The following is a 15752-nucleotide window of genomic DNA, read 5'->3' on the forward strand; positions in this document are numbered from 1 at the left end:
GCACAGAGGACCTAGACTCAGGTGCACTACAGCTAACACCTAAATACTGTGGTGGGGGGGGTGGTAAGGTAACTTTAATGGCTGTGTCCCACCGTCTCAAGAGATGTCCCAGTACCTCTGTCTTGGAGGCCAAGCATTCGATGAAGATTGGTTCCTTCTCACTTTTCCAGCTGCCTGTTAGTTCTCTCGCCCAGTTTCTGAAGTGCCTCCTTTGCCTATAACTGCTATTTCTGGCTTTGTCCCCAGCAAATCTATTTCTGAAGAAATTATCCTAAGTACTTGGGGGTTTTCCCAAGACCTCCAAAACTCCTCATCTAGGCAAACGTCTGTTTTATTATGACTGGATTCTGTCCCTTTCAACATCTGAACAGAACACACTCAGAAAATGACCTGCCATGGTCAGAGACTAGCTGCACCTTTTATTTTGTTCTGGCTTGGTTTTTCAAGACAGGGTTTCTCTGCGTAGCCCTGGCTGTCCTAGAACTCACTCTGTAGATCAGGCTGGCCTCAAACTCAGAGATCCACCTGCCTCTGCCTCCTCAGTGCGGGGGATTAAATGTGCTAACGCTGCCTGGTGACTATCTGTATCTTTGTCTTGAACCGATCAGGGTATTTTACAACTTTTACTGGTAGAGATTAACACAGAAAATTTATGATAATGTAAATCTATTTTTATGAGAAAAATGCATGTGAATCTCTTCTAACAAAATGACCAATGGTGTCTACCTGGTAGAGAACATAAGTAAGGCTAAAGCTGACTGTTTTACAGACATTAGCCTGCTTTTAAAAACCCAATGGCCAATTCATTTCCATATGTCTGGCCAGCTATAAAACCCCCTTCCTGAATTCCCTTTGGAACCAGTCCCAATGTCTTTCTGGTTCCCACACTATTTCAACTGACTAAAACTTTTGACAGATGCTCTTCTTGTTTGTATATATGAAAATAATACCTTTTCAAATTACATTTTAAGAGCCTAGAAAAATATTTCATGAGTACAATGAATGTTTAGCATGTATGTGGCCCTGCGTTCCATCCCCAGCACAGAAATAAAATAAGAAAGGAGGGGGAGGAACAAGGAGGGGGAAAGAAAAAGATAGGTCCATGGAACCCTTGAAGCCTGACTGTCTGCCTGTCTGAACCAGTCCAAAGACATACTGGTACCAACTGAAAGGTTTGGGGCTAAATAGTTCTATCTCATTGCCACTGAGCTCATTTCTAAACAGCACACCAGAATTCTAGACTAAAACCTATAGGCCAGGATTGGTAGTGCACACCTATAACCCTAGCAGTCGGGTGGTTACAGCAAGATTAGGGTCATGAGCTGGAGCCAGCCAGTTCTACATTGCAAGTAAGAGGCCAGTCACAGCAAGAGTCTAGTTCAATATCTAGATGTACATTTAGATATATAAACACGTAAACCATACATATACCAAGGGAACCTCAGACAATTTGGCTATCATGAACCTCTTCAAAACACTGGGTTGCACGTGGAATCCTTGAAGCACCGCTTGAGGTTTCTTCGAAGGCTTGGCTCCATCTTTCTTCCACAGCCTTTCTCTATTCCAGGTGTCACCAATGAGACAACACTACAAGCCCATGACTAACTTCCGGAGCTCTATTCTCAGACATGAATAAAACCCGAGTGTGTGCATATGTGTGAGTGTGTGTGCAAGAGTGAGATAGAGTGTGACTGTGAGTGAGTGAGCCTATGTGTGTGAGAGAAAGACAGTGTGTGTGAGTGTGTGTGTGTGCACTCACAAGAGACAGAGACAAAGAGCTCGTGAGCTGGCAGCTGTGGCACTGATTCCAAGCCTGGCCCCAGCGCACCAAAGTGGGGCAGCTCTCAACAACACAATGTGTAGCAGAGAAAAGGTAGCTGATCTTTCCACAGATGCCGGCGAGGTTCCGAGCCTACAAAGCCAACAGTGCCACCCAAGGCTTCTCCCTCAAGTGCAGCCTGGCCAGATCTCAGCTTCGCTGCTGTTCTCTCCCTGGGACATGAACACAGCCAGCCCCTCTTCATTATCACTCCATCAGAAGAGTTCTGACAGGAACCCGGCCTGGACTATTTTAGATAGTTTTCCTCTTGGGGGCGTTTCCATGGAGACTAGCAGCTAAGAGTGAACCTGGACATAAATATCATCAATGTTCACTAGAAAGAGAGAAAATAGTTAAAATGAAGTGTAGGTGTATGGGTACTGTCAAGTTCTTTTTTATTACATGTATTTGTTTTGAGAGAGAGAGAGAGAGAGAGAGAGAGAGAGAGAGAATGTATGAACACGTATGCCACAGAGTAGAGACCAGATGACAACTCAAGACAGTTCTCCCTTCTGCTGGGTAGGTCCTGAGAATCAAACTCAGACTCCAGGCTTGGCAGCAAGCGCCATTACCCTCCTGAGCCATTTCAACAGCCCAGCCCAAGTTATTTTCAAAAAACCTTTCCCAGTCTATCCATTTATCCATTCATCCATTCTCAAATTAGCATTCCCCATGAGTCCTTGACTTACAGCTGCAATAGAAAGCCTGGCCAGATGTGAAATAAGAAACAGCAGGCCCCTCCCAGGGTACCAGCAGTCCCTGACCTCAGAGGATGAGCCGAGCTGTGGGGATCTGTCCTTTAGGAAGTCATGGTTACCCTGGTCCCTTGATCTTTTATTTTTAATGAATCCCAGATTGAAAGTGTAAGACCCAAGGATCCCCCAACAATCTCCCCAACCAGCCCTGCCACAAAGGGCAGGAGCCCTGGAATGCAGTGGTTGAAAGTGGCTGACTCGTCAGAAGTCAGGACTGCTGCTCCCAGGCTGTCCCTCCCTTCTGAACATGTGGGCCTCCTCCAGGCCTGTTTCCAGTCATTCATAAAGCCTATATGCCTTCTCGGCCTCTGTAGTCCGGAGGGGCTTCCTGGAGAAGAGGGGAGCCTCACCAGAATGTCGGTGAAGACAGTGGATGGCTCCCAAGACTTCATCCAAAAAGCCAAGCAAGATAAGCATTACAACCTCCTGTTGAGGTTGTAATGCTTAAAGGACCATCCTTGAAAGCAAGAGCTGGCATGCATAAAGTGCTCAATGGAGATTGTTGCCAGCGTTGTTTTTTCTGTGGCCGTTTTTATCCTTAGCGTCAAGCTATTTAGAGTAGACAACTATTTTACTATTTTTTTTTTTTTAGAATTCCTTAAAGTCATTTATAGGACACCAGGCACAAAGCTAATTAAACCCTGAACAGGGGATTAAAGATGGGAGTGTGGAGCCAAAAAGTATCACGATGAGGTGAAAATCTAAACAGAGCAAGGAATGTGTGTGTTCAAAACTCCAATCTAGGAACCATGGCCGAGAAAAGACGGTGGGAAAGACAGATGAGGCCAGCCAAGGAATCTGCCTGGAAAGTAGAAATAAAGACGACTGTGGTCTGACACATCGGCCTGGTTTGCAGAACCAGAAAAGAGATAAAGGGTGGGGGAAAATAGGCAAAAAGGAAACGAGGAAGGGAGCTGGAACCAGGGGAAGTCATAAAAGGCTGTGCTGAGGACATACCGTCCAAGGAGACAGGATGTCAAAGAGTAGAGACAGGACGCCCTGATGAGGCCAGAGACCTTCAGGGCTTAGTTAGGGTGAGAAAGGAAGATGGTCCACACTAGTGAGCACCTCGGAGACCTTTGCTACTGCCTGCCGGAGAAAATTCCTGGCCAGGAGCCTCAGTCCTGCCACTAATATGTAGCTGCTTCCCAGTGAGGTCCATGGGGACGCTAGGTGACCAGGTGGAGCCTGATCTTCCATTGCAGGTTCCGGAATGAGTCAACGAACAAAGTCTCTCACGCTAATGGCCCCATGTGTGCACACATGCCTTACTAAGCACACGTTGCAAAGGATGTTTTGGGTTTTTATTTCTCCCTTAAGGGGAGCTCAGTAGCTGAAGGAAAGGAGAAAGCTGAGAAGCTCAAGGCAACAGGGACTTCTGGGCTAAGGAGCAAATGGCCCAAGAAGCATTGCAGAGGGGGTAGAGAACTCAGACTCCAATATCTCATCAAATTGAAGACCATGGATGCAGGGGTATCTGATTTCAGAGTTTAAATCATTTTAAAGTGTACCAATGCCAATTAAATGTGGAATTTAACAATAGAAATTATGTGTGGTTTGCCTCCATCGAGAGTAAATATTAAAATATGTTATGGGTTTGAATATATCCCCTGACACACAAAGATATCCTGCTGTCCTAATCCCCCAGTACCTGTGACTGTGACCTTATTTGGAAATTTATAGATGTAAACAAGATGAGGTCATTACTGTGGACAGTAATCCAAGATGACTGATACCCTTGTAAGAAGGGAAAATCCCAGGTGGAGACAGACACAGACGGAAAACACCCTGTGGCGTCAGGGACAGAACCGGGAGGGACAAGGAGTACCAAGGGGTACCCACCACCACCAGGCAGAGACGGGTTCCACTCAGACTCCCAGACATACATTTTTGATGTCCAATTTATGTCACAACAGCCCTAAGAAATTAATTCTAAGTGGATTTGCATTTCTATAGCCAATTATGGCATTATTTTGATGAAGGGTGTCCTGAGATACTGCCATGAACTGGGAAAAAAAGCCACCCTGGAATGGAAACTTTGCCATGTCTCATTAAATCACAGATAAGATCTGATAAGAGGTTCCTTTAGTTTTAAAACTTTCCACCAATATTTGTCAATGGTACTAGCCTTCATTCATTCATTTGTCCATTCATTCATTCACTCAATAAGCATTTGAGGAGTACCTACGTGCACTCAGCACTCTCAGGTGCTGGAGACTCATGGGTGAACTAAACAAGCCCTGATTCTGTGATGTTTGTGTTTCAGTGAGGAAAGTGGCAACAAAGAAACCAACAGCAGAGACAGAGGCCAATGCTTAAACACAAAGCAAAGCTGAATAAATGAGAGCATCTCATCTGGAGAAGGGGGTCCAGAGAGGCCTTTCTGGGAAGCTGACATTCTACAGTGATGCTGAGGAGTGAATTGTGGGAAGCATTCTCCAAAGAACAAAGACCAGAGCTAGATAGACTTCCTCCTGTCTGCTGGAAGACAGAGGAAGGAGGAGGAGAGAGGCAGAGGTGTTCGCCACTCAGTGGGCATGCTGAAGGGATCTGAGAAGAGAAGAGAAGAGAAGAGAAGAGAAGAGAAGAGAAGAGAAGAGAAGAGAAGAGAAGAGAAGAGAAGAGAAGAGAAGAGAAGAGAAGAGAGAAGCTCAGTCATCGGGCACAGAGACAGGATGGAAGCCAGCAGAGGAGTGGATCAAGTAGTCAAGCAGGATATTATTAAAACAGTCCGGGCAACAGATGTCAATGGTTTGGGTTTGGAGGGCAGTGGGTTAATGGTGCGGTCAGCTCGAAATGTAGTCCAGGACGTACTGATGGGCTAGGCATGTAGAACTGAGAAAGGATTTGAACCTGAGCAAGTATGCTCCCTTTAGAAAAGGTTCATATATTTTGACTATTGGTCATCCCGCTTCACCGACTCTTTGGTCATGAGACACTTTATAAGTGAAGCCAGATCATATCTGGTCACCATCTCTTAACAGGTTAGTCAGAGAGCTGTGGATGAAGACGGCGAGATCCTTTCCTATGAACGGTTGTGGCCTAAAGCTAACACCTAGCTCTAGAGAAATTCCAGAAATAGAGCAGGGCCAGTGAAACAAGGGACAGAGCGGATGTAGCAGAGGACAGTTCAAGAGGTCTAAAGTCTGCTTTGCCATTCTGCAGACCATACGATTGCAGGGTCACCTCTATGCCTCTCTGGTGCTCTCTTTAAAATAGGTCGCATGCCTATTTCAAGATTTAAAACTGCTCCCCAGGACTTAGACAACCACCCAGCTTTATCAGACAAGCTCTGAAAACCCAGACAGCTATTTTTATCCCCTCCCCACCAACTCGGTCTCCCAAATATGGGTATAATATTTACTATATGAGGATTAAGTGAAGTAACATATGTGAATAACCCCCATGTTCAATAAATGAGCTACTTCCTTCTCCCTCATCCTCACTCCAGCTATACTCCCTGCACCACAAATGCACCTCATCTTTCCTTTTACCTCAGGGTCACACGTAAGAAGGCCCTTTGTCTCTGGTGAGATGTAGGAAGGAAATCACCCTGGCTGGAGACAGGAGCCCCCAGGAGCAGACCTCACCAGTCACTAAACTAGTTTGTGATTTTGGTGAGTCCCTCGCTTCTTTGAAACTCTCTTTTTAGCTTTTCTGTTAAGACAAGCTGAACTAGATCAGAGGACCTTTGAGGTGCTATTGGCCCTAAACATGTATATTTTTCCAGAACCAGCAAATGTCAGCAGGACCATGGATACTCTAGAATCCATAGATATGCGAGGTCCCTTGCTACACCAGTGAACATTTCTTCTTTATGGCCTAAAATTTGGGTCAAATGTTGCATTTAGAGGTCTGGAAGATTTTACTCACATCAGCTCCACTCCCAACTGACTCATTCACTGAACAGACGAAGCATGCCTGTACCATGCTCTGTTTGACACCCAGCCCAGTGATGCCCTGAAGGTGACCTTGGCATCCAGCTTTGCAGCTCTGAGGGTCCCTCCAGCTCTTTTCTCCATAGTCTCAATGGTAGGAGGGCAGGCGTGAACAACTCTAGCTGTCAGAGCCAATCTTGAAGTCAAATCAGTTCAACTGTTTTTGGAAGATCATTGGGCAACATTTATTACAATTGGAGATGGGAGCAGTAGCCCACAGATATAATCGCAGCACCTGGGAGATAGGAACAGGAAGATCAGGGGTTCAAGGACTGTCTCACCTATAAAGTTAACTGGAGACCAGCCTAGGCTAAATGAGACCCTATCTCAAAAGATAAAGTTGGGCACAGCAATGCCTGTAGTTTGAGTTCTTCTGGATGCTAAGATGGAAGATGGTTTGACTCTAAGACTTGGAATCTAATCGAGATAACAGCAGGATTTTATCTAAAAATAAACTGGGAGGAGGGGGCCTAAGTAGGTGAATGCTTGTCTAGCACACATGAAGGCTAATGTAGGATTCCCCTCTGTATGCTAGGAATGTGTTTTATTACTATAGGTTAATAAAGAAGCTGCTTTGGCCAGTGGCAGGGCAGAATATAGCTAGGCAGGAAAACTAAACTGAATGTAGGGAGACAGAAAGTGGAGTCAGGCAGATGCCATGTAGCTGCCAAAGGAGAAAGATGCCAGAACCTTACCTGTAAGCCATAGTCTCATAGTTATACATAGATTAATAGAAATGGGCTAATTTAAGATATAAGAGCTAGCTAGGAATATGCCTAACCCATTGGCTAAACAGTGTTGTAATTAACATAGTTATTGTGTGATTATTCGGGTCTGGGGGACTGGGAAACAAAAGCAGTCTCCATTTACATAATGGCACCGAACGTGAGGCCCCAATAGTAGTTCATACACTAATATCACAGAACAATTAAAAACAAATTTTTTTTTAAAAAAAAATCCATGCCCTTTGGCCTACCCAACATAAATTCAAGAAATTACTCTTGTAATCCCAGTACAGAGACTGCAGAGACAAGATGGTGAGTTCAAGATCAGACTGGGCTAAAAATGAGAATCTATATCAAAGGAAAGGAAGGGACTAGACAGGGGAAAAGAAAATAAGTTTATAGAAACACTTCCACAGATGAACATAATATACAAGGTTATGTCTCTGTGACTTTATTTGTACCAGCAGATAAATGCCAACATAATAGATAAGCGTATTCTGATATACCTATATATCCCTCTTCTCTTGGCCATCTCCTGCAAGAACTATAACTTTCAGAATAAACAATGAAAATCCATAAGCTGACATAAAAGACACATAGAGTAGGGGCTGGAGAGATGGACCTGTGCTTAAGAGCACTTGATCTTGTGGAGGACCTAGGTCCAATTCCTAGAACCCACTGAAGGCTCACAGCCACCTGTAATTCCAGTTCTAGGGGATCCAACGCCCTCTTCAGAGACCAGCTATGCATGTAGGGCACACACAGACATGTAAGCAAGCAGTCATGCACATAAAATAAAAATAAATATCTTAAAAAGATGCCTAGAGGATGTTATTAAGTGACAACGATCCTACCATGGGAGGTCGTGTTTGAGATATAACAATAATGATACAGAGGACCTATATACAGGGAAACTCTAGGATAACTGTCAACAGTGTATCTAAACTGAACCTACAAATAACCTGCATTGTCTACATTGTTGCATTTCTGCGCTGCTCATTTATTTCATTTCGAGTGCACCTGTGTGTGCAGCTGCACACACCATGTATGTGGAAGCACAGATGTCAGGTGTCCTGTTCTACCACTCTCCACCTTTTACATGGACTCTGGAGATTTAAACTCAGATCTTTGCGCTTTCAAGTAAATGCTCTTACCCACTGGGCCATCTCTGATCCCTGAACTGCCTATTTTTACAAGCTGGATCACTTTTGTTCTCTAAAAGCAAAGTAAGGCTAATTTTCAATGTCCTTGGTTCTGCCTCTTTTTCCGTGCTTGTATTCATTAAAATAGGTTCCCCACAGCCTGGTTGGCTTCTACAAACTACATCTTCAACATCCCAAAGCCAGTCAGGAACACAACAATAAGCTTTGTCAGATACAATGAGAAGGAGAATGCTGGCCCAGATTGCAGAATGGAAAAAAAAGATCAAGAGATCTATATATAACACAGTGACTAGAGTTACCAATTATATATCTTCTACTTGAAATTTTCTTTTATAATAAAGCAGTTTAGCTGGGTTAGTATTGCACACCTTGAACCCCAGCACTTGGGAAGCAGAGGCAGGCAGATCTCTGTGAGTTCGAGGCCTGTCTGGTCTACAGAGGGAGTTCCAGGACAGCCAGGGCTACACTGAGAAACCCTGTCTCGAAAAGTAAAAGAAAACAAAGTAAGTAAATAAGCAATTTAAGTGTTCTCGCCAGAAATAAGTGATAACTCTGTGAGCTAACACATGTGCTATGCAGGTTGGCTTAGCCATTTCCTAATGTGTAACATTTTAAAATATGTTATACATCATATATAGAAGTATTTGTTGATTAGAAGAGAATGAGGAAAAGCGATCTTTGACCAGTCTCTCCCCATGGGCTTCTGGAGCTGCTCAGGGCAGTGTGCTCCGTTCTCAAGAGTGGAGTGCCTAAGAGCAAGAGTCGGCCCTCTCTGGTCTTAGGCAAGATGCTCAAACACAGTCCTCACAAACAGTTCCAGCAAGGGTTTATTCTCGGACAATTATCTATGACACCAGGGTTTGGAACTGTCCGAGAGCTCACAGACCAGATTCTTTTCCTCTAAGACTTTATCCACAAAATGCATCGACTACAGGGACCTATAAAGTGGCTACTGAGCATGCCTTTTGTCAACATTCTGGAACTCTCTTCTAGTGCCATATTTCAAGCCTGATTCTAACCTCGGGACTTCTTGTTTCCCAAAGAATCTTCCCGTAGAGATTCCAAATCACTAAGGAAGAATGTCTCCAGTAAGGGATGACAGAGCAAGACCAGAGCAAAAGAAAATCTCTCTGTCTGCCTCTTCACCCACTCCACAGCTTCTGGGATACCGGACGAAGCCCCACAGGTTCAGCCATCCAGCGAACAGACATAAGAGCCTACAGAGCTGTAACATGATGTAATTCTTAACTGCGGGTTCACTGCTCTTTTCTTAGGATTTTTTTTTCTACAGAAATGTAAGTGACATGTAGCACACATGTAAGTACAGGAAAACTCATCTGCACACAGGCGATAATCTCATACATGCGGGAAATGTCTAACTAGAACGCACCACCTGCCTGCCTAAGGATGCTGTAGAGGGGTCAACCTGGGACACCAGCAACTACAAAATCAGGCTTTCTATAATGACGAACGTGAAGCTACCTCACTCTTCCTCCCCGACCTGCTGGGAAAGGAACAGCGGGGATGACAGTCATCTTCTGTAGGAATGTGACCGCTAAGGAGTTGCTGGGTTTGCTTTTCAGAGCTGCTACCAAACACATGCTCAGAAGAATGGCTCCAAGTGTATTAACCAGCCCTTTGGCCTGAAGAACTGTGACATATTTGACCACAAAACATCTGTCACAGAGGCAGAAAGATTCCAAGAGCCAGAGGTTGGGTAGGGCTGGAGTAACACGGTGACTTCTGGCTGTGAGGCAATCACAGCACCTTTGTTAGTCAGCACTCCAGCACAGAGGGGTGGTGGCTCACGGGCCCCGCCCCCAACTGAAGCACAACTGACAGCTGATGGCCTCTGGGGGCGGGAGAGTCAGTTTTCTTTAAGGATGTGTCCCCTCCCGAAGATAGCCCCTGCTCCAGTGTAGTCCCACACCCGCGAGTGTATAGGAAGCACGAATGGGGCACAGTGGGTTATAGAAAAAAAAGGAGAGAGAAAGAGAAAAAACGGAGGCCAAGTTAGGAGTGATGAACCTGGGAAGAATTGGAGGAAGAAATGAGAGGGAAAGGATCATAACACATTGTGTGAAAATATTTTTTAAAAACTAATAAAAATATATATGAAAATATCTGTTGCTTTTAGTACCAAGAAAAATAAAAGTAAAAAGAGGAGACTGATGTAAAACTCTCAGGTCTTTATCTGGCATCTGGAACCGCCGGTGACTGAAGCATGGCGGTGTGTGTCTCTCAGTTTGAACACTGATGGCACCTCCATGGTTTAGCGGCGATAGCCTCACCGCTTTCAAGGTAATAGCTCACTGCAGGAGGATGGGATGGCCCCAGGGAGCTCTTGGAATTCTGTAAGTACATTACAAGTAGAAGAAGCCAGACTTAAAAGTCTACACACCGTGGTTTTAGCTCACTGACATTCTGGAAAACAGATCTATGGGGACAGGAGACAGATCAGTGGTTGCCAGGGAACAGAAGTGGGAAGAGAAGATTCACGACAAAGCTGGAGGGAACTTCTCTGAAAATACTCCCCATCTTCATGATGGTAGCGATTATTTGACTGTATGGCTTTACCAAGAGTATACAGAATTGCACAGTGAGGATGCTGAACTCCATGGCACAGTAAGTTATACTTCAGTGATACTCATTTTTAAAGACTTCTTTATTTTCATCTGTGTGTGTGTGTGTGCACCTACATGAGTTTATGTGCAGCACATGCATGCAAGGGCTGGAGTTACAGGTGGTTGGAAACTGTCTCATGTGGGTGTTGAAAACTGAACCCAGGTCCTCTAGAGGAGTATTATATGCTCTTAACCCCTGAGCCATCTCTCTAGCCCAATCCTCCTTTTTTAAGATATATGTTTTTATTTTATGTGTATGAGTATTGTACCTGCATGGATGTGTGTGCACTATGTGTTCGGTGCCCAGGGAGATCAGAAGAGAGTGTCAGGTCCCCTGAAACTGAAGTTCCAGGCAGTTGTGAACCACCTACATAGGTTCTTGAACTAAATTCAGGTCCTCTGCTAGATCGGCAAGCACTCTTAACTGCCCCCAACTCTAACCCTTTAAAGGGGTGGGAATTTTCTGGGGACACCGTGTCCCTGGAGAGAAAAGTTAGAGTTTATTATTTTGCTGCAGAGTCTCAAGTGCCAATAAATTCTGTCAGTTCCTAAAGAGAAGAAGCCTTGGGTAGCATCATTCCCAGCTCCTAGGTTCATATCCACTGGTGACCTGAGTAGCGGTAGGCACAGGACTCTTCCACTTGGGGAGAAGGCAGAGGAGGGGATGGTGAGTTCTAGCAGGCCAGCCTGTGGGCAGCAAGGAGGGTAGTTTGTCCCCGAAGCTGCTCAGTCACACACATACCCCTTGCCCGGTTAATTATCCGTCTGCTGATTCATGACTTGCGGTTCCTGTGGGCATGCTTCCTGGCTGTTCCTGCCAACAAGGGCAGGATCCTTGCAGCTGGGAGGAGATGATAAACAGAGACCCGGGGAGTGCAGGGAGTTGCAAAGGGAGAATTTCTCTCAGGAAATCCTAGAGTCACATTCGGTTCCCCTCGTCACACCACGGCCTCCTCGTCCTATCTTATGCTATTCCCAGAAGACACATGTCACCTTCGCCATCATGTCACCTTCGCCTTCACGCTCATGAACCAAAGGGGAAGAACAGAAAAGAATGTTCTAGTGACTCCTCCAAAGACAGGACAAAGGGGAGAGAGACACTTCAGAGGATCCCTGTGTTTTCATCCTTCTCTGGTCGGAAGATGTGCAACAGTGCAAAAGCCCAAACGGCCAAAGGGGTTGTGGTTTAGCAGTAGAGCACATTCAGCAAGCACAAAGCCCTGCGTTCAGTTCTCAACAACACACACACACACACACACACACACACACACACACACACCAGAGTATTCAGGTAAGAACACTTGTGGTTACAAATGTATAAATATTGGATTTCTTCAAATTAAGAGACATCACCTCTAGATGTCTTTTGTTTGTTTTGTTTATTTTCTTGTTGTTTTTGAGACAGGGTTTCTTTGTGTAGTCCTGGCTGTCCTGGAACTCACTCTGTAGACCAGGCTGGCCTCAAACGCACAGAGACTCACCTGCCTCTGCCTCCCAAGTACTGGGATTAAAAGCATGCGCCACCACCGCCCGGCTTAGATATCTTTCTATACCATTCCCTACATAGTTCTTTTGCTGCCTGTGTGCCAAGCACCGGGCACAGTGTTGAACAAAACAGACACTGCTCACTTTGTGGAGGCTGAAGTCTTATGTGTTGGGTTTTACCACCTTCATCTTACAAAGTTGAGATTCATAGGGGGAAAAATGAATATGTGGGCCTCTCTCCTCCTGGGCCTTCTCTGTAGATTCTTACAGGACCAGAGGGGCTGGAATGTGCCAAGCCACCAAAGAGAGATGGGCGGAATTAAGAGGATGTGAGAAATGGATTCTCAACTGGGAGCCTGGATTTCATTGATGCATGAAGTAGCGGCAGCTCTGGTCTACAGCCCATAGTACACGCCAGTGATTGATAGGAAAAGTAATGACAACAGGAACCACCATCTATAGAACACTCAATTTATGCCTTTGTCTCGTTTAGTCTGTGCAATAGAGGCCCTACTTTACAGGTGAGGAAACATGACTAAGACACTAGCAAGATCACATGATCAATGAGGTGCAAAGTCAAGAATCAAACCTACATCCTGCTGGTTTAAACCCCAGCGGTCCCTTCCTCCTTTCCTCGTCTCTCCGGGCCCTGAGGATTCTGAAAGAGGGCTTCAGTTGGAGAATTTCCAGAATATAAACTCTGGAAGAAATATAAGCACTCCATCTCTGGCCTACTTGGCTAGACTGAGCACTAAATAGGAGGAAGCCACCCAACCCAGTATTCAGATGAAAATAAATGATTATCTTTGTAGATAAAAACTGAAACTCACAACTCTTGTCGCCTCACAGCAGACTCTCCTACTCCGGACAGCCTCTCTGTGCCACCTCACTCCTTCTGTGTCCCTTCAACACTGCGTGTCCCCAAACAGCTGTCCCCTCATCCCAGGACACCTGCTTCCCTGGGGCCCTAATGATACTTGCAGCTCTGCCGCAAGTATGACAAACACTTCTTTCACAGGGTGCTCTAGAGTCCTCTGATCCTCGACAGGACTCCACCTGCTTCTCAGAGGGAATCTGAGGCTAGCTCAGCACAAGCCGTCACCTCTCTGGGGTATTTCAATCACAGCAGATCTGGGAACAGATAGCCTAGCGGTATTGCAGCTTTCGTCTGTTTGTTTTGGTGAGTATGTGCACCTACCCAAGCATGTTCATTTACAATTGCTCCTGGGCAGAGCCCAGAAGACAACCTTGGGTATCATTGCTGGAGCTCCCCAAATAGACCAGACTGGTTCACCAGTGAGCCCCAGGGAGCTGTCTGCCTCTGTCTCCTCCCCAGTACTGGAATTACAAGCACACCACTACACCAACCTTTTTAAATAGGTTCTGGGGACAGAATCCAGGTCCTCCCACTTTCTCAGTCCAGCCTCCCCACATTCCCCATCCCCATTAAAGAATCTTTAGACCCAGACTTAGCTATACCCGAGCAGTGTGATCCTGTATGGATCATTGCAACTGTGTGAACCAAGCCAACAAGTAATACGTGAGTTCAGGAAAGGTGAGAGAAAGTGAGGGACCAAAGTAGCAGATATACTTCATCCTCACTAGAGCTGATCAAGCACTCTGCTATCTAGGCACCATCTGTGAACTCAGGGCTCTCTTCTCAAATTACAGATGATGATAACGGCGATGATGATGATGACACCCAGGAGTTACTTTGAAAGCTATCTCGATAGAAACAAACCACAAAGTGTTTGAAATACATCTCAAGAAAAAGCAGAGAAGAGCTGGAAGTTATCAGATACAACAAAGAACACCAGCTCCTTGGTTTGATTGCACAGGGTACTTGTGTGTGCATTTCCACACTTTACCCTGCCATCTATGTCAATTTAAAATTCAGAAGTGGTGAGGTTTTTTTTTTTTTTAAGGTTTTACGTTCGAGGAAGTTAGCCTGTCTATCTGTAAGAAACATCATGTTTTCTGGTAAGTTTCCCCATTCCCAGTCAATGGCAAGCAGCAGCTACCAGAGGCTCAAACATCTCCAGGGCACAATGCTGGAGATTCTGCTTTCTGTTCTGTGGTCACAAGGCTCGTCCAATGTAGGGTAAAGATCACAGTTTTCATCTGTCCTTGGGAAGCTTCAGCAACAATGGGCAACCGAAAGTTTTCCTGAAATATCCTGCCCGGCCCATGGTGGTTTATCTATATCTTCACGGAAGGGTCTTGAAGGTGACCACTAAAATTTAGCCTCAAAATCAACTTTAATAAAATTTTACCCTAAAAAAAAAGTTAGTCCATCTGGGTCTGGAGATGTAGTTCAATTAATAAAGTGCACTTGGTATGAGGAGACTCTGGGTTCAAATCCCAGCAGCGCATAAACCCTGGGCAGTGGTGCCCATCTGTAATCCTAGCACTCATTAGTGAAGGCACAGGAGGGTCTGAAGTTCAAGGTCACCCTCGACTACACAGTGTGAAGCATCCTGAAATACGTGAGACCCTATCACGCGCGCACGCGCGCGCACACACACACACACACACACCACACACACACACACACACACGAAGTTGCTCCAGCTGACCCAGAACGTCAGTTTCTCCATCTCCAGCAATATCACCTCCCGCTCCCCTACGGCTCTGCTGACTGGACCACTCCCCATCCCGCAGCACCAGTGAGACTAAAAGCTGACTGCCCAGGCAACTAACTGATGGTGTGAGCTGCCCTTAGAAGGGACAAAGCCAGCCCCAAGGATGTCCGTGCTGACTCCCAGCACACAGTCAGGGCGTGTTGGTTACGAGATCTGTCCCAGAAGGACTCGAATGCTCCTCCTTAAAGAGTGGAGCAGCCAAATGAACAAACTCGAGGGGAGAGACATGCCTTACTCGGAGAAAGGGGCAATCCCGCGTGTACGCACTCACCCAAGCAGGTGAGCCGCATCCCTCTGCCAGGGCACTGGGGCCGCCCCGCGGAGCCCCACCTTGCCTCTGCCACCCGCGACGCGCCCTCGAGGCCAGCGGAGGAAGGACCCGCCCCCCAGCTCCTCAGCTTCCCAGCCCGAGCTCCGGGGTCCCACGGCCCCATGGCAGTTGGCACACTCGCCTCCCTCACCTCCAACGACAACGCCCGCCAGTGTCCCCAGCGCCTGCAGAGCTGCCCAGAGCCACCCCGGCCGCCGCGCTCGCATCCTGTCCGCTGTCCTTCACACACCGCGTGCCACAGCGAGCCTGGCGCCCACGGCTGCTTTTCCC

The 15752-nt window shown here is 46.1% G+C and overlaps 1 protein-coding gene across 2 annotated transcripts in view; it reads right to left on the reverse strand.

The window, feature by feature from the left end:
• The window catches only part of Itgb3 (integrin subunit beta 3), a 57689-nt gene extending 41937 nt beyond the window's left edge, over positions 1-15752 (reverse strand). For both annotated transcript variants that reach the window (XM_050120435.1, XM_050120433.1), the window contains exon 1: positions 15613-15752. In XM_050120435.1, the coding sequence (XP_049976392.1) occupies positions 15613-15688 (76 nt within the window). In that variant the 5' untranslated portion in view covers positions 15689-15752. The remainder of the gene's footprint in view (positions 1-15612) is intronic.

This window comes from Alexandromys fortis, unplaced genomic scaffold, assembly GCF_014885135.2.
Source record: "Alexandromys fortis isolate MF-2015 unplaced genomic scaffold, M_Fortis_MF-2015_v1.1 scaffold_174, whole genome shotgun sequence".
NCBI classification, from domain to species: domain Eukaryota; kingdom Metazoa; phylum Chordata; class Mammalia; order Rodentia; family Cricetidae; genus Alexandromys; species Alexandromys fortis.